Source organism: Macrotis lagotis, chromosome 5 (genome assembly GCF_037893015.1).
Source record: "Macrotis lagotis isolate mMagLag1 chromosome 5, bilby.v1.9.chrom.fasta, whole genome shotgun sequence".
Classification (NCBI taxonomy): Eukaryota; Metazoa; Chordata; class Mammalia; order Peramelemorphia; family Peramelidae; genus Macrotis; species Macrotis lagotis.
Window position 1 is genome coordinate 15,147,243 of NC_133662.1, and position 17,877 is coordinate 15,165,119.

The window sequence follows — 17,877 nt, forward strand, 5'->3', positions numbered from 1 at the left end:
TTAGTGGGTTTATTTTAATTCCCTCTCCAAATCATGGAGCAACTTTCAGCCATCCTTCCTTTCTGGCCTTTCTGGGGCTCTCTGGTTTAGCCCCGTGGGCATAAACTTTCTTTTTATATGGTGATCTCTCCATTATCTGCATGGTTGGATCTTTAGGGGATAGCTTTGTTTTTAAAAAAAGTGACTTCACAAACAACAGTTTGTCCCACAACTTCCTATACTTGACATTTAGGATTGATTAGAAAGCTCTTCCTTCCTAATCACAGTGCATTCCTTGCTAGTACACCAGCAGAATAGTGGGGAAAGAAGGCCTGAATTTGAGATGGAGATGGTGGTGAGGGGAATAGGATAGCATGGGGATGATGGTCCCATGTGTAAACGCCGCCCTCGGATAACCCACAAAGTGCACGCAGATAATCGAGAGTTGACTTGAGATATATATATATATATATATATAAAAAAGGATTTCTTCCACCTTGTTACCAGCATCCACCGACTGGCGGAGTAGGGTGGCAGTTGGGGTTGGGGTGGGGTGGGGTGTTCTGAATTGACATAAGGGAGAGGAAGACGGGAGAGGGAGGTAGAAGGGGGTACGGGGCGCTCTCTGGCCGCCGCCGTCTACACCGTGCTCTCCATCACCCACTCGGAGCTGCCATAAGCGCCCCTGGGCCCCGCGAGGTCACTGTCTTCAAACTGCAGGAGCATGCCGTTGACCGAGAGGCTGCGCCTAGTCCAGATGTTCGTCACTCTCCGCGGGGGGCTGTGGCCTCCCCGGGCCGCGGCCCCCCCGGGCGCCCCGGAGCTTGCCCCCGCCGCCGCGAAGTCCCCCATGTCGAAGGAGTGGCTGCGCCGCGCCTTGCACTCCAGCGGCAGAGGCAGGAGGCTCCGGGCCCGCGCCGCCGGGGGCCCCAGAAGTGGCTCGCGGTCCGAGTGACGCCCCGTGGCCCCGGCCCCCGCCGGAGTCCTGGAATCCAGGGGCTCCTCCTTCCTCTGGCACTTGAGGTCCAGCGAGGCGAAAGCCCCCATGAGGCGGTCGAGGTTGGGCTTGGGGCGAGCGCCTGGCGGCGGGAGCCTCCAGGGACCCCGGCCCCCTGCTCCGTCCGTGCTACCCAAGGAACTGGAGGACGAGGAGGAGCCGCTGCTGCGCCCCAAGCCGCCGCCGCCGCTGCCTCTGGCCCCCAGCCCCCCAGCCCCGGACGTCCCGCTGCCGCTTCCAAAGCGCTCATTCCTCGTGGACGCCTTGGGGTGCACTTGCGGCAGCGCCCCGTTTTGTACCGCGTTGGGTGGCGGTGGCGGAGGCGCTGGTTGAGCCCCATTGGTCTGGGAGTAGACGTTGCTGACAGCCGCGGCATTCATCTTGCCAGGGCCCTGGTGATTGCACACCTTGTAGCGGACCATGAGGATGACGATGAAGACCAGCAGCGTGGCCACGATGATGCCCCCGATGACCAGGATCATTGTGCCTCCCAGGATCTGGCTGTGCATGGACTGGCACTGCGCATAGTCAGCCTTGGTGGAGAACTGGGCACAGCCCACGATGTTGGTGGCCGTGAGCGTGGTGGCCGTGTCATCCCACATCGCCAAAACGCACAGGTCGTAGCCGGTCCCCGATACCAGATTGTTCACAACGAAGGCCTTGTTGGACGCTGGGATCATCCTAGGGGTGCGTGGGGTGGGGGGAGACAGAGAGGGTAGGTTGGGTGAAGGCCAGAGACAAAGATAGTAAGGGAGAGAAAGAGAAGAGAGAAAGGGAGGGAGTGGGAGAGAAGCAGGAGGCAATCAGCGAGGTTCAGTGACAGAGAGAGAGACAAAGACAGAGCCAGAGCAGAAAGAGAAAATGAATGGAAAGAGCAAGAGACAGGAGAACAGAAGATGAGGGAGTGAGTGTAAGGACATAAGACCAGGGAGAAGGGCCAGAGATCAAGAATTGGGAAAGAGAGAACAAAAGACAGAAAGATATGATTACAAGAAAGAAAAAGCCACAGAGACGAACAGAGTGGGCAGAAGATACAGAAGGATAGAGAAAAAGTGACAGGAAGAGAGGAAACAGAAACAGGAAGGTAAAGAGGGAGAGGAGAGAGGCCACAAGACATATAGAAACGAAAACAGGAGGCAAGGAGAGAGACAGATAAATTAAAAAAAGAAAAAGGGAGAGACATAGAGAGGATGTAACAGAAAGGGAAAGGGGTGAGACAAAGAAGAGAGAGGTTAAAGAGGTATTCTAGTCCATACATGTTCCAACCCATTGTTCTTCCCCTCAGGGTGCTGGAGAAAAGCATCAATAAATGTGAAGCTTTCCCACTTATCTGAGACAAATCCTCTTTCACCCTGGATGAGAAGACAGAGGTAGGAAAGTTAAGCTCAGCTGATAAGAAAGGTTCTGCCTCTTGCAGACAGCTGCCCTCACTGTGGAAAGAAGGACAAGGAGTGAAGGTGGAGAGAGAAGCCCCCAGGGACCTGCAACTTCTAGCTTTAGTGTAAACTCAGTCTATCCATTGTTCACCCCCTAATCCTACATGCCATCTTGTAGAAGGGACACTGAAGAAAGATGGGTAGATCAGATATGTTTTAGCTTAATGTAGGGCTGCCCACTAGTCTGCATTTTTATTATTGTTTGTAATAATGATAGTTAGCATTTACATAGTACATTATAGTTTGCAACATGTTTTACACTATATCATTTTATCTGAATAATGGTCCTAGGAATTAGGTACTATCATTAACCCTATTTTTTTTATAGTTGAGGAAATTGAGTCTGATGGAGATTAAAATGACTTTCCCAGGGTCACCCAGCAAGTCACTATCTGAAGATGGATTTGAACTCAGGTTTTATCTGAAATCCAGGTCCAACATTCTGGCCACATACTACTTCACTGTTTAACTGTAGTATTACAGGGACTCAAGCTCCATCTCTGATCTCAGTGTCCCAAAGCAGGATTGTAGATTTATGGAGCTGAGATGGACCAAATAATCTTCCCATCACTTCCTCTGCCTCTAATTGATCAAGTTCCTCCAAGACTCCAATGTACTTTCCATCTGCTACAGTTGTACAGAAATTTATTAAGACCCTTCTATGCTACTGGTACCATGTTTGTCTCTGTAAGGGGATATCGGAAAAAACCTCCAAGTCCTTGGGCAGGAGATGCTTCTGTTCTTATCTCTCAAAGTGATGAAATGGTATCATGAATGAGCTGTTCAAGATGAATGTTACATATAGACTAGTTAGTCCCCCAGTTTTACAGATGTAGAAACTAAGTCATAGAAAAGTGAAGTGATCCCAAGTATCAGAGCCAAGATATATCCCACGTCTCTTGACCTATTAGTCAATCACTCTTCTTCCATCATCAAACTAACTGTTAATAGATAAACCTGATCCTCTAGCCTTTTAAATACTCAAAAGATCCTATTATCTCCTGAGAGATCCCTAATGCCTAGTTAGGCTCTTTAGGTGATCCTGATATCTGCTTACAGAAATGCAGGTGTTGCTTATCACTTTCCATGTTTTTGTTTTTTTCTCCTTAGGACTGGGTTTTCCCTATCTCACTCAAGCTGCTGGTGCATAAACCAGTCAACTATTAATTAAGGCAAGACCTTCTCTACTTTTGAACCAGGAGGTTTTCCCCCTCTATAGGTAACCTGGTGTTCTACTCACTACAATAATGCTGAACTTGATTTGGCCTCATGAGCTACTTAGCAGCTTGAAGCTTCTCTTGAACTAAAGAGCTCTGGAAACCTTCCTATTAACTGGGATTGCACTTGTGCTCCACTATACTAGTCCTTACCCAAGTCAATCCCTTTACTACAACTTTGGGATTATCTCAAAAGGTCCCACTCTTTTGTAATTGCTCCTAAATTCTGTCTAGGGAAACCTACTGAAAAACTCTACTCTCCCAGTGATGAAATCAGAGATGAGGACCAAATACTTATTGGTCCCTGTAAATGTCTCCATATCTAAAGCCTGAAGGGGGAAGTGAGAATGACTCTGTAAAGACAAAACGAGATCACATCCAGGGGCTGAGGAGCTCTGTTTTATGGGAAAGAAAAAAACCAAGTGTCTGCCACTTACAAGGGGCAGAGGGGAAAGAGCTCCATGGAATCCACAATGGTTCACAACTAGCTTCACTTCCTCTTCCTGTTGCATCCTGCACATCTAAGGTTCTTCTGACTTGATACCTCAGGCAACTCAAACCCAGCTGTAACCTTTGTGCTAAAGCTGTCTCTATTTCCCTCCCTTTGTTCAAAGAACATCTTTGACACTCACTGTGTGGACAACCTTGGACACAATCAATCTCTCCGAACTTGGAAACATAGAGGGAATAGGACAAGTGACTTGATGCTAAATCTATGATCACAACGCCTTGAGGATATAGAAACTAAAAATGTTATGACCTATCTTTCCTACCCCCACTTCTTGTACCTTATTTTAAGTTGTAGGACTTCTTTTATTTGAAGTCAGTTCAGGATAATCAAACTGAGCATTTCTAGCCTGTCTGGTTCTTGCTCAAAACCTCTTAGTCTCTATTGAAATTGTGTTCCAGAGTTGGGAATACCAACCTTCCACATCTGAATTTGACTATCTGGTGAATTTTATCATCAAAGCAGTGGCCAGCATATGGAAACATATCCCTTTCTGTGGTGCTCTAAGAAAAGAAAGGGCCCCATCAACTCTTGTCAACGCATTCTTCCTCCAAACACAGAATCAAACGGCATAATTGAGATATCAAATATGAAATTCTGAAGTCTGAAAAGTTCCACCTGGGAACTGGAGTAGAGGTTTGTAGTTGACAGGCAGCTATTGACAACCCATCAGTCTTGGCTGCTGCAGCCCAGAACTCTGAGCACAAATCTTGCTTACTTCTTCTCCTTCCCAGGCTAGGTCTGTGGCTAGAGGAGGGCACATAAGAGACTTGACCTCTGTGCTCCATGTTGCCTGTGAAGGAGAGGTTTGAGGTGGTTGAGAGAAGACAAAATGTGGGAAAATAAAGCGGAGTGATTGTGTAACTGACATGAGATAGTTTTGTCATTTTACTAAAAAGCCTGCATGATTGCTGCTGTTTTTTCAAGGGATCTGGCATAAAATGGCACTTAATAAATGCATGCTCATTCATTCATTAATTTATTCATCCATCCATTCACTCATCCATTCATTCCGATGTACAACATTTCTATCCATGGACTTGTGGGAGCATATGCTTAATAACCACATGTGTAGCTTATGGAAGATACCCTGGTTTCATTCACATGATAGATCTGTCATATGGTTAGTCTCTTGAGACCTTACGTGTGTTAGGAACCTTGTGGACTGGGTGTAGTATAGTGTACTACAGATTACAGATGCCGTAAGGTTTCCTAGAAGATCTACAATGATCACAGATATCTTCATTAAGGAAGTGGGATTTGAACAGAGTTCTACAGGATGGGTAAGTACAGTTGGGAGGGGATCCCAAGCAAAAGGAAACCATGGATCTAGGGGATAAAGGCACCAAGCTAAAGAGGCCAAGCCTGTAAGTTCAAGGTCTGTCTCCAATATTTAGAATGTGTGATGTTAAGTGACTTCTTAGACTCTGAATCTCAGTCCTTTATCTTTAAATGGGGGTAATAATACTTGCAACCTAGTGGTATAATGGATAAAACTGACCTTGAAAGGACCTAAGGAAGACTTAGGTCTTAGTACTTTCTGAATGATCTTAGTTTTGTCATCTATCCTTGAATACTGATAGAGGAAGTATTTTCACTTGGAATTGCCTACACAGGTGAAATAAGAAGTTGGGTTAAAATACCCCTCAAAACTAGCAGCTATTGCCTTACAGAATGTTTTCAAAGAAAGAGGTTTGTAAATCTTTTGGACAGAATCTGTGATTCTGAGATTTTGTCAGTAAAGGGCAGGTCTCCAAACTTTTTTTGATCACAAACCGTATTAGTAAAACTATAGAGAAATGCACCAATATACATGTCTTTACTTATTTGAACAATATTTATATGCATTATAAAACTTGTATATAAAGTAGAAATTAAAAAGATTGAGATCAAGCTATATTTATTCCTAGAATCAGTCTGGAGTCACTAGAGTTTATTGAGTAGAGGAGGAAAAAAACCACTTTGGCAGGTGTAAGGGAGGATTAGAATAAGGAAAAGCCTCGAGGTATAGAGACCTATTAAATAGTTCAGGTGAGAGGTGATGAGATCCTGCACTTGTAACTATATAAGTAGAGAGAAGGGAGCAAGTATGGGAGAAGTTATAGCAGAAACAAGATTTGGCAAGCATATGAGTATGTCAAATGCTTGAAGTTGAGGAATTGAAGATGAAACTGTTTGTAAACCAGTTGTACCTAAGGTAACACAGCTTGCGAATGTTATATTAATATTCAAGTCATACCTTCCACTTGGAAGTAGAAATAAGAAAAGCTGGAAGAAAAGTGAGAAGATAGGGTTTCAACCTAGCTGTACCTGCTCAATCAGTGGGACATATTCTGTATCATCAAAAACAAAATGGAATGAGCAGGTGAGGATGTGATGGGGCTCTTATCACTACTAACACTGAGAGCAGAGCCAACCAATGAATGTAAAACCAGCTAAGGGGTGTCGATTGCAAGTATAAAAATGACCTGGGGGACAGATGTGAGAATACTGGGTGAAGGTCTTTTTTTTTAATCTCATCTTGGTGCAATTGCTGATATAGACTCGTGAGTTTGGTTTATGTTATAATTGCCCTGAGGAGCCTTCCCTGGGACAGAAATGGATAGTTTGAGAACTTACATAGTCATTACAGCCAATGGAGTGGGAAAGTAATGTATGGGTAATGACTGAAGGTCTTTAGACATACTGTTATAGTACAAACAATTGACAGATCAGAAAGTTTGGGCTGGTTTATCTTCTTACCATCTGATTGGTTGATCATAGAACTCTTGAGGTCATGACATCTCTTGTCCAACTCCTACTCCCACTACCCCTTCAGCCCCCACTTTCAACCTTCCTTTTGCAGACAAGTTGTACAAAGTACCTCTATAACAATGTAGATAGATTACTTTCTCTGAAACTTATAGTCCTAGAGATTTATACAGGCTCACAGAGCCAATATATGTCAGAGGTGGGATTTGAACTCAGGACTTCTTGGGTGAAATTTTGACTAGAACACTGTGTTTAGAGTCAAAAAGTGTTGAGTTCAAATTCAGCTTCAGACACCTGTTGTATTATCCCAGGGAAGTCACTAAACCTCTGCTTGTCTCAATTTCCTCATTCAGAAAATGGGGATAATAATATGGAATTGTTGTAAGAATTAAATGAAATAATAATTGTAAAATGCTTAAGATAGCACATAATCACTATTATTATTTTTAAAATAATGCTTAATTTTTTAAAGGTTTTGAGGGACAAAAACCCAGGAAAGGGGGGGCAGCTAGGTTGTACAGTGGATAGAGTACCTCAGTCCTGGAGTCAGGAGGACCTGAGTTCAAATCTAACCTCAGACACTTATTAATTACCTAGCTGTGTGGCCTTGGGCCAATCACTTAACACCATTGCCTTGCAAAACCCTAAAAAAAAACCCAAAACAGGAAAGAGCTTAGGAGATGTAGTTAGCTTCATCTTGGGAAATCATTCCATCAACTGGAATCTTAATAGATTTCTCCTAATAAGTTACCTCAGGGAACCACATGGGAGATCAGGATGGGGGCTTACCTGGCCCACTTGAGGTACATCTATCTTAATCAGATTGGGAACTGCATATCACTCTAATTCTGCCTCTCTCTCACTCTCTCCAGCTCACCCAAGTTCAGGAAAGAGGCTAATAAGATCAAGACATAATTGTGCTGAATTGCTAATAGGAGGTGTGATTTGCTGCAGTCAATTCTCCATGGTGTGGCTGGGCATGCAAGTGATAAGGGATCAGGCCCTGAAAGGCAGAATTCAGATTCCAATGATAATTGGCCTATCAAAAGAGAACCTGGAAAAGGAGTTGCCATTCAGGAAACAATGGGGAAAAAACAAATTACATTGGTGGCCTTGTGTAAAGATTGTTATGTGTTTATATACATGGTTATCCTAGGCTGGGCTGTCCTTTTGTAAAGTGGTGACACTGGCAAGGGGTCATGTTTCCTTCTCAGTCACCTCCATTTTTCATTTACTGGGGGCTGCTAGAATTCTCATAATGATCAGTTCCTTACCTCACCAGACTTCCCTTTCTAGGAAAGGCCTGCGATCAAGTTATATATATAGGCCACAGTAAGATATAAATATCACATCTTTCATTACATCGGCTTGGCCATGTCATTTTCCTAGCTCAAGAGTCTTCAATTGGTTCCCTATTTGCCTAAAATGCAAATTTCTCTGTCTTGTATATGAGTCTCCAAAAGTTGGTTCCAACTTGCTTTTATCACCCATTTCATACTATTGCCTTGTACAAATATATATATATATATATATATATATATTTATATATGTATATATCCACTATATCCTTTCCCTCTAAAATATTACTTGTTCTGTGATCTCCCCTGACTTTTTCTCTTTCCTTAAATTTTCATGTGTCACCCACCATGTCCAGACTGCACCCAGTGCAGGCACCACATCTTAAATTAAGCTTTTTAGGATCTCCCTAGGTAAAAGTGTTCTCTCCCCACTCAAATTTTCCAATAGCACTTTTCCTGGGTAATTTTTTTTGCCCACTACTCTAGTTTATTTTGTACTTATATGCAGAAATACAATATCCCATTCTAGGTGACCATCAAATTAAATTTTTGAAAGGTCTTTGTTTCAGGGAAAAGTTTAGGAACATTATTAGGACTGTCATTGATATCATTGTGTCAAAATTAAACAAGATTACTTGAAAGACAGGCAATTTAGCTCACTCTTCTGTTGCAGAGTGACTCAGAGATATCTATTGATGAACTAACTCTATAATCAGTTCATTTAACTGCATATCCAAATCTGGATAATTGACATTCAGCTTCCACCCGGTTTTTACTATAAGGATAGTAAGGATTCCAGACAAATTCCTACTTAGATACCTTATTGTAAGTTGGAGGAGGATGTCTAGATTGTTGAAGAACCTAGTACCTTCTGGAAGTTTCTAAAATGCTAAAAGGACTTCAAATATGATTTGAAATAAATAAATATATATATAGATATAGATATAGATATAGATATAGATATAGATATAGATATAGATATAATATGTATGTATTTTCTGCTTTCTCAGTACCAATCTAGTAGAGAACAGTCAATACACTGACTACTTGGTGAAAAATTCTTTGGCAAATCATTAAACAAAGGAAAATATAATATGGTTCCTGGGTCTGTACCTCAGCAGTAATGGTGACAGTGTTAAAAAAGGGGGCAGAAGGTTCCAAGAATCAAAGTTATTAGACCATCTATAAACATTAACTTGACTGTTGACATTCTAAATGTCAGATCCTTGGCCAAAGACCAAGGGAACATATTACTGAAGGAAGTCAGTTGTGTCAGTTTTGACATGCTTTCTATAAATGAAACCAAGAGACAAAAGGGATTTACTGGTAAATAGAAGGATGGCTTATAGGCTCTTCTTGGTGGGAAAAAAAACAAAGATTGGGCATTTTTTTAGTCAGGTCTAACTCTATGACCCATTTTGATGGGTTTTCTTGGCAAAGAGACTAGAGAGTAGATTTCCATTTCCTTCTCCAACTCATTTTATAGTTGAGTAAAGTGAAACAAACAGGGTGAAGTGACTTGTCCAGGATTACACACTTGGACATTCAATCAATGAGGCCCAATTTAAACTCACAAAGTTGAGTTTTCCTGACTCAAGGTCTGGCACCTCCTAGCTACCCATTCATCAGAAACATCATTTCCTGGAACATTTGGTCATCTCATACTAAAGCACTCATGATAACTCTTTGCAAAAAGAAAATCATGAAGATAATTTCAGCTTTTGTTCCAAGACTTGTTACAGAGATTGAAGAAATAAAACAAATTTCTGTGAAGAACTTGATAAAACCTTCCACATCAAATCAATCTATACTTTAACACTTTTCAATGCAAAGGGGAGGACAACAAAAATGGTTAGGAAATATGATTCAAGAATGAGCAATAAGAGGTCAAAGATTTATTGAGTACACAGAAGACTCACTCATTATATATTATTAATATTTCCTGCAAAAATAATTGGAAGGCACAAGATATGGTACGTGCCAAATAAAATCATAGAAATTAAGCAATTATATTTTAATAGTCAGGATTTTTGCCTAAATCATTTATTTTTTAAAAGTCATTCATGAAAGTTATCTATATGTAGTCAAATCCCTAATTTGTTAAAGCAAAGATATGGTTTAATACATAGCTAGAAGAACAAATAAATATGAGGACAGATGTGATATATATTTAAAATAACTTCAACTTAACCTATTTAAATAAGATATTGATGCCTCCCTCAGATGGAAAATGGATGTAAGAAAAGACATTGACAACATTTTTGACAAGTTCATATAGAAATTTAATCAATGAAAATTATCATAATGAAACCAAAAAAAAAAAAGCTAAAAACCACCTTAGTCAACAAACTCGTGACCTATTTCCCAAGCAGAGATAAATATGGCAGTGAAGGAAACTGAAAAATTAAGAGTAAAATCTCCAGACAAAATATTAAGAAGTAGTAAGGGAAAAAAAAAAACAAATAAAGTTTGAGAAATCCAACCAGGTAAAGTCATCCAGGGGCCATTTAAGAATAATACTAGAAGAACAAAATTCAAATGAAAGATGGGAAAGCTCTTCAAATATTTGCCAATGAACTTTTCACCACCAAATACTGAAGTCAAAACACTCAGACTCAATGCTTATAGAGAAAACAAACATTCTAATGAAGAGAATAAAGAAGGGAAAGTAGGTAGACTCAACCAAATATTCAGAGGAGATCTTTTGTTATAGGTGTCACAATTTTGAGGACATTGACAGATTTTCAAAGTATCTGAAAGGAAAAAAAAATATTGGAGGAATGGGGAAAATATGTTGGATCTCATTATAATTCAAAAAAGTGACCATATGCCTATTCTATATGTCTAAAAGAAATGATTCTGAGAATTATGTGTACCTACCCTGAGGGCACTCTTGGTGAGTATTAAAAGGGAATAGGTGGGTTCTCATGAACAATATTCCATAATTGATCACATTTTTTTCCACATCACAAAATTAATTGATATAGATGAGTTAGGCATCCTGTGCACTCCCATAATAAATACCAGCTAGCAGAAAGGCTAAGACTGGTGAATCTCTTGAACTCAGGAGTTCTTGAGTTTAGTAGGCTAAGCTTTAGGTGTTTGCACTAAGCCAATGTGGCAAGCCCAGGGAGCAGAGGGCCACTAGCCTGTCTAAGGGAGGAGGAACCAACAGAATTGGAAATGGAGCAAGTCAATGTTTATGCACCAATCAGAGTGGAGTGGGCTTGTGAGTAGCCATTGCACTTTCCAATTTTAAGAAAGATATAGAGATACAAAATCCCACCTGTTTGTGAACTAGAAAAAAAGCATTTGGTTTCATAGAATAAACTATGCTCTTAAAGACTTTCCTCTAGCAGTACATTTGTCAGAATTATACAAAATTACTTGAGAGATATGAACAGCAGAGATAACCTTGTTCAATGACTTTCTGATCACTTTGAGAGGTAAAAACCAAGAAAAATAAGCTTGCCAAAGGCTGACCATTGATATGGAGAAGATACAGCATTGAATTCAAGCAAAATACATGTTACTGAATATATCAGGTCTAAGATTATTGCATTAGATAAGTAATCACTCTAAAGAGTTCAACCTAACAATACACATGGGAAGAAAAGAGTGAATAAAGAATACCTTTTATTATCCACAATACTGGGCATTTGGATAGACAACTTATAGAGCTTATGGATCAATATTCATCTTGGATAGAAGACAGGGCACAAAATTAAACTGGAAATGGTAAGAGAGCTGGCTCATCTTGGGGAAATTGTAAAGTTCTGCCTGAAACAAAGATGTACCTTTTTAAGATCAATATTCTCTCCCATGCTATTATATAGATGTAAGTCATAGAACACTACAGTAACCAAAGAATAGAAGTTGAGAATCTTTCAAAGGGAAGGGAAGGAAGAAAACAAGCAAGCAAACATTTATCAAGTGCTTACTGTATTCAAAACACTGTATAGAATGCATAGCAATTATCATTTCATTTGTTTTTCACAACAGCTATGGGAGGTAGGTACTTTTTAATCTGTTTTAAGGAAACCAGATAGGTGAATATGGAGGTATAGGCTGATATGAATGTGATTATGTTTTTAGACAGAATGAGACCACAGGGAAACAAAAAGAAAAGATAAAATATCAATGAGCAAAAGAGAAGGTCTTGGTGAGGCATACTTGGCTGCAACTTGTCACAAAGAAAGAATTATGCAGAAATAAAGGATGTTAACAAAGAAATGCATACTCGTAAATGAAGATAAACTGACCAAGAATGAGGAATAGCAAATTGACTAATAATGAGGAATAGCTGATAGATAATCATTTATGGGCTTCACTGGTATCTTTGAGATGGTAGGAGAACTTGAGGAATCATATTGGGTGATCTTAGAATAAACTAAGTAGTAGAGGAGGGACCTAACATAGATGGATTGAGATGCATAGTGATGTCAAGAATAACTGCATTGATGAAATCCCAGAACCATCCAAGAATCAAAATCTTAAAAAAAAGATATTATATTGGATTTTAGAGTTCATCCCTCCTTAGGCAGGCTAATAACCCTCTGCTCCTTGCTACATTGGTGCCAAACAGAGTAGACACCTGAAGGCTTAGCCTACTAAATTTCAGATCTCTAGAGCTCAAGAGATCCATCAGCCTTAGCCTCTCTGGTAGTTGGTATTTATTGTTAAGAGTGAACCATGGGGGCAGCTAGGTGGCACAGTGGATAAAGCACTGGCCCTGGAGTCAGGAGTACCTGGGTTCAAATTCTGTCTCAGACACTTAATAATTACCTAGTCGTATGGTCTTGGGCAAGCCACTTAACCCCATTTGCCTTGCAAAAAAAAAAACCTAAAAAAAAAAAAAGAGTGAACCATGGGGCAGCTAGGCAGCATAGTGGATAAAGATGAAAAATAAAATATTCCTGCCTTCAAGAAAATTAGTTTAATGATTCAGTTTTGAATGTGCTTATAGAGAAAGCAGAAGCTTCAATTTAAAGAACAAAGGGAAGCAGCCAGATTCAATCAAATCTTCAAGGATGAGGTCCTTGTTAGAGTTTATGCACAATTTTAAGGGCATTGACATATTTTCAAAGTATCTGAAGGAGGGGAAAAATATTAGAGGAATGGGAAAAATATGTTGGATCTCATTATTACTCAAAAAAGTAACCATGGATTTTATGCCTACTTTGTCTTCTATTCAAAATTATTATGAAAATGATATTAACCTTCATTGAAGGCATCCTTGATGACAGTATTATTATAATATTTCATAACTGACCACATTTTTTCCATCACACAGTTAACTGAGGTATATAGATGAACCAGGTTCACTTTTTTATTTTTTGGTTTTTGCAAGGCAATGAGGTTGTGACTTGTACAACGTCACACAGTTGAGTAATTTTAAGTGTCTGAGGATGGATTTGAACTCAGGTTCTCCTGACTCTGGAGCCAGTGCTCTATCCACTATGCTGCCCTATGGTTCAGTCTTACAATAAATAACAACTACCAGAGAGAGACTAAAGCTGATGGATCTCTTGAGCTCTGGAGATCTGAAATTTAGTAGGCTAAGCCTTCAGGTGTCTACACTGTTTGGCAACAATGCAGCAAGGAGCAGAGAGTTATTAGCCTGCCTAAGGAGGGGTGAACCAGTAGAGGTTGGAAGTGTAGCAGGTCAAAGTTTCTGCACCAGTCAGAGTGGGCCTGGCCTGAGGAGCCATTGTGCACTTTATGACTACAAATTACAAGGAAATGAATCACTGCAGTAGAAACCTATTAGATAGATGCATTACATCTTACATATGAAACTTAACATAAATTTCATTCACAAGACTATCAGTTATAATCCTCTTCCTTATAAGGCTATTATAGCTTCTAATTATATTACACTTCATTTCCTCAAAGCATATGTCTAATTTTAAATCCAAAGTCTTATCTCTTAAGGGCATATGCTAAGATAGGGCATTTTTTTTCTGAGGTCCTGCTGACACTATTTCTATCTTAGGTGAAGAGATAAGGACACTTTATTTCAAAATTTTGAAATTCCAATATTGTTTCCCTTCCATCAAATTTAGTCAAAAATGAGGCAACAATCACCTTTAATGGTTATGCTATGTTTGTAGAAAATTATCACCAAAAATAAAGTAAAAAGGGCAAGGGAATGTTTCTCTTTTAAATTTGTAACTCTGGGTTTAGGATATTTGTCATTTCCTGACATGTACTCCCTTTAATGATTCCTATTCTATGAATGAGGGTTCTCTGAAGTGCAAGATACCATAAATGACAGTCTATTTTAATAATACATTTGTAAATAGACCTGGAGATGTATGCATAACAGATGCTCACCTACTTTTATTTTGTTTTTCATTTTGTTTGTTTTACAAGGCAATGGGGTTACATGACTTGCCCAAGGTCACACAGCTAGGTTAATTCTTAAATGTCTGAGGTCAGCTTTGAACCCAAGCCCTCCTGACTCCAGGGCTGTGCTCACCTACTTTTACTGGTTAAAACAATGAATGAAGAAAAGTATGTAATGGAGAGAAAATTTTTTAAGTTACTTGGAAACTTTTTGCTTAAACTTTTAAAAAAATTTTTAATTTTTTACTTTAAGGCAATGGGGTTAAGAATAATTTGCCCAAGGTCACACAGCTAGGCAATTAAGTGCCTGAGGTCATATTTGAACTTAGGTCCTTCCCAACTCCAGGGCTGGTGCTCTATCCACTGCACTACCTTGCTGCCCCCTTACTTAAACTTTTAGTAATGCCAAAAAAAATAAAATAAGTGCTAACAGAAATAAACTTTAGTAATATCAACAAAAAAAGCAAACTAATTACTTTAAAATCAAAGTTCAGAACCTAACCTTTGAGGTCTTCTATAGAAGATTATTATCTGATGAGTTAGGCTCTGAACACCATTTAATGCTGCCTTTTCATTTCATACCAAATGATCACACAAGTCATTTGCCTTTTGACTTGGATACTTTTATAGTTTAATTTGAAAACAAAATTTCCAGAACAAATTGTTTTTAACCAAATCATGTCTTGTAAGCTGTATATTGAAAACCAAGGGATAAAATGAACTATTCATTGTGAAAGGCTTTAAATTACATTATTACAGTAGAAAACACAGGAGGTAGAAGATAACTGAAAAGACTAATACAACATTAGATTCAAATTTATAGCTCCTGTAGCTACTTAAAAATGTGGTTTTAAAGTCTAAACCCAACATTTTTCAGTAACCATAGAAAACAGTTAAAATAAATTTGCCATGAAAGCTTTATATCATGCTTGATACAAGGAGGTAGGAAGATGTAAGAACCAGGAGAGCACATGAGACATGACATTTTATTTACAACTCCTGTTTGCATTACTGAGCCTGTAGTTTTATAATGCAGGTGCCTTTTTCTGTTTCAAACTGATTCTTTTTCTGGATTCTTGAGCCACTTTACCATTTTTTTATTTGCTCAAGAAAGACAATTTCCCCCTTTGTAACATGTGCATCTTTATATGACTTCAAAATGGGCTCTTCACTCAGGGACTTCAGTTTTATAAAGAAAGTACCACGATTTTTTAGAAGGCTTTCTTGAAGTGAATGTTGTCATAACACTACTTCTAAATCTTCCATAACAGTCATTTCACTGGCCTTGAGTAGTAAAGGCAGCAAGTATAGGGCTATATTCCTTCAACCTTGCCAGCTTGATTGGATACCAGCTCCTCCTTTTTTGCTCTGTTACACAGTTCCATTGCACTTAGCCAGACTATGCCTATTATGATCTGTTCTGAGATTTTTGCTTTTCTCCATCTCTTCCTTGACATATAAAATTATATCCTTAAATGGATCATCATGTGACATTTGTTCTTGAAGTTCATTCTCTAATTCTTTCCCAGATACTATGGTTTTCTGGCTCTAGACATACTCAGAAAGTTCTTTTATACCATTTTGGTAAAGTATTTTGTAAAGTGCTCAATGTTGTGTTTGTTACAGGAAAAACTTCCATCAGTCTCTTGTCCATGCTGATTTTTTGAAGACTAGTAGCTACTTCATTAATATCTTTTTCATTTATCCATGATTTAAATAGCTTTTCAGCAAAAGTTACTGAAATGCTTTCTTTAACGAAATTCTCATTATAAAAACTGTTAAGATCAGATGCATTAAGTGTCCCATTGGACCAGAAGAATCCCAGTCAATATGACCAATTTGTTCCTTTCAGACTCTGATACACCCTTTAAGAGTAGCTGCAGCTTTTAAACTTCAGCCTCAAAACCCTTTTGAGAGCATTTGTACCACCTGATTAACTTTTTTTGAATGACCTAAACAAAGGCTTTCTTGGTCTCTAGGTTTTCTTGTCCTGAAAAAACAGACATCTGTACTCATCATGTCAACTGTCAGTATACCAATACAACATCTTGCCCATTTATTTGTGTTAAGTCATTTTTTCAGTTGTGTCTGGTTCTTTGTGACTCCATTTGAATGGTTTTCTTGGCAAGGATACCAGAGTGGTTTGCCATTTCTTTCTGTAGCTCATCTTACACATAAGGAAATTGAGGCAAATAAATTGACTTGTCAAAAAACCTTGTAATTTTGTGAAGTTAAATTTGAACTCAGGAAGATGAATTTTCCTGAGTCCAAGTCCTATATCCTAGCCATTCTATTCACTCAATTCACTCGTTGCTTTGAATATTTAATATATACTGAATTGAAGTGAAAGAATAACTTTCTAATAAGGATACTTGCTTTTTAAAAGAAACATCATGTAGAGTCAGTGCTTTAAATACGAATGACTACCTAATAGAATAATTTTGGAAAACAGGGCCAAAAGTAGGAGGGCAATTTGGGAGAAGCCACTTTTCCCAGAGTCCCTCTTGCCCTACGTTCTATCTGCCTTTCTTTGTTACCCCAGCATTTAGCATAGTGTTCAGAACACACATAGTAGGCATTTAACAAATGTTTATTGACTGACTTACAAAACAGGAGCATAAGGACATGTAAAGTGCATGAATATTAGACCTTATGTGGAAGAATAATTGTACTGCATTTTTAGGGTTGTGTGTAATTTTATCAATGTAGTTTTGTGAGTAGGGGATAGTGTGTGTGTATGTGTGTGTCTGTGTGTGTGTGTGTGTGTATTGTAGGATGTAAAATATAGATATAAATACAAGGTGGTGAAGGAGTCAGAATGCCAGACTTGGAGTTAGGAAGACTGATCTTCCTTAGTTCAAATCTGACCTCAGGCACATAATAGTTGTGTGACCCTGGGGGAAGTCACTTCACCGTATTTGTCTCAGTTTCCTTATCTGTAAAATGAACTGAGAAGAAAATGTCAAACCATTCTGGTATCTTTGCTGAAAAAATTCCAACTGGGGTCATGGAGAGTCAGACACGACTGAAATTAAAAAAACAACAACAAACAGTCCATACATACATGAAATGTATATATACATTTCATGTACAGGGGAAAAAATGTCAAGTAGAATAAACTTCTCTTCAGTGCCCTCAGTCTCTATTTTCTTAGCTTCTAGAAGCCTTCCTCTTCCTCCCACCTGTTTAGAACCTTCTTGCTCCAAGAGATCCCATATCCTGAAATTTGCTCTCAGGAGATAGTTGGTCATTACTTAAAAGTTCTAAACCTGGAAGGAACCTTATCTTATGGGACTACATTGTCCAGTCTCCTCATTCTACAGATGAGGAAACTGAGGCCAGT

The 17,877-nt window shown here is 39.3% G+C and overlaps 1 protein-coding gene and 1 pseudogene across 2 annotated transcripts in view; both read right to left on the minus strand.

The window, feature by feature from the left end:
* Positions 1-424: 424 nt before the first annotated feature.
* LRFN2 (leucine rich repeat and fibronectin type III domain containing 2) overlaps positions 425-17,877 on the minus strand; it is a 148,034-nt gene continuing 130,581 nt past the window's right edge. The window contains exon 3 of one of the 2 annotated variants that reach the window (XM_074236863.1): positions 425-1,657. In XM_074236863.1, the coding sequence (XP_074092964.1) occupies positions 619-1,657 (1,039 nt within the window). In that variant the 3' untranslated portion in view covers positions 425-618. The remainder of the gene's footprint in view (positions 1,658-17,877) is intronic. The other variant, XR_012478519.1, reaches the window with a different exon arrangement.
* Positions 15,280-17,082, minus strand: LOC141523582 (eIF5-mimic protein 2 pseudogene; annotated as a pseudogene).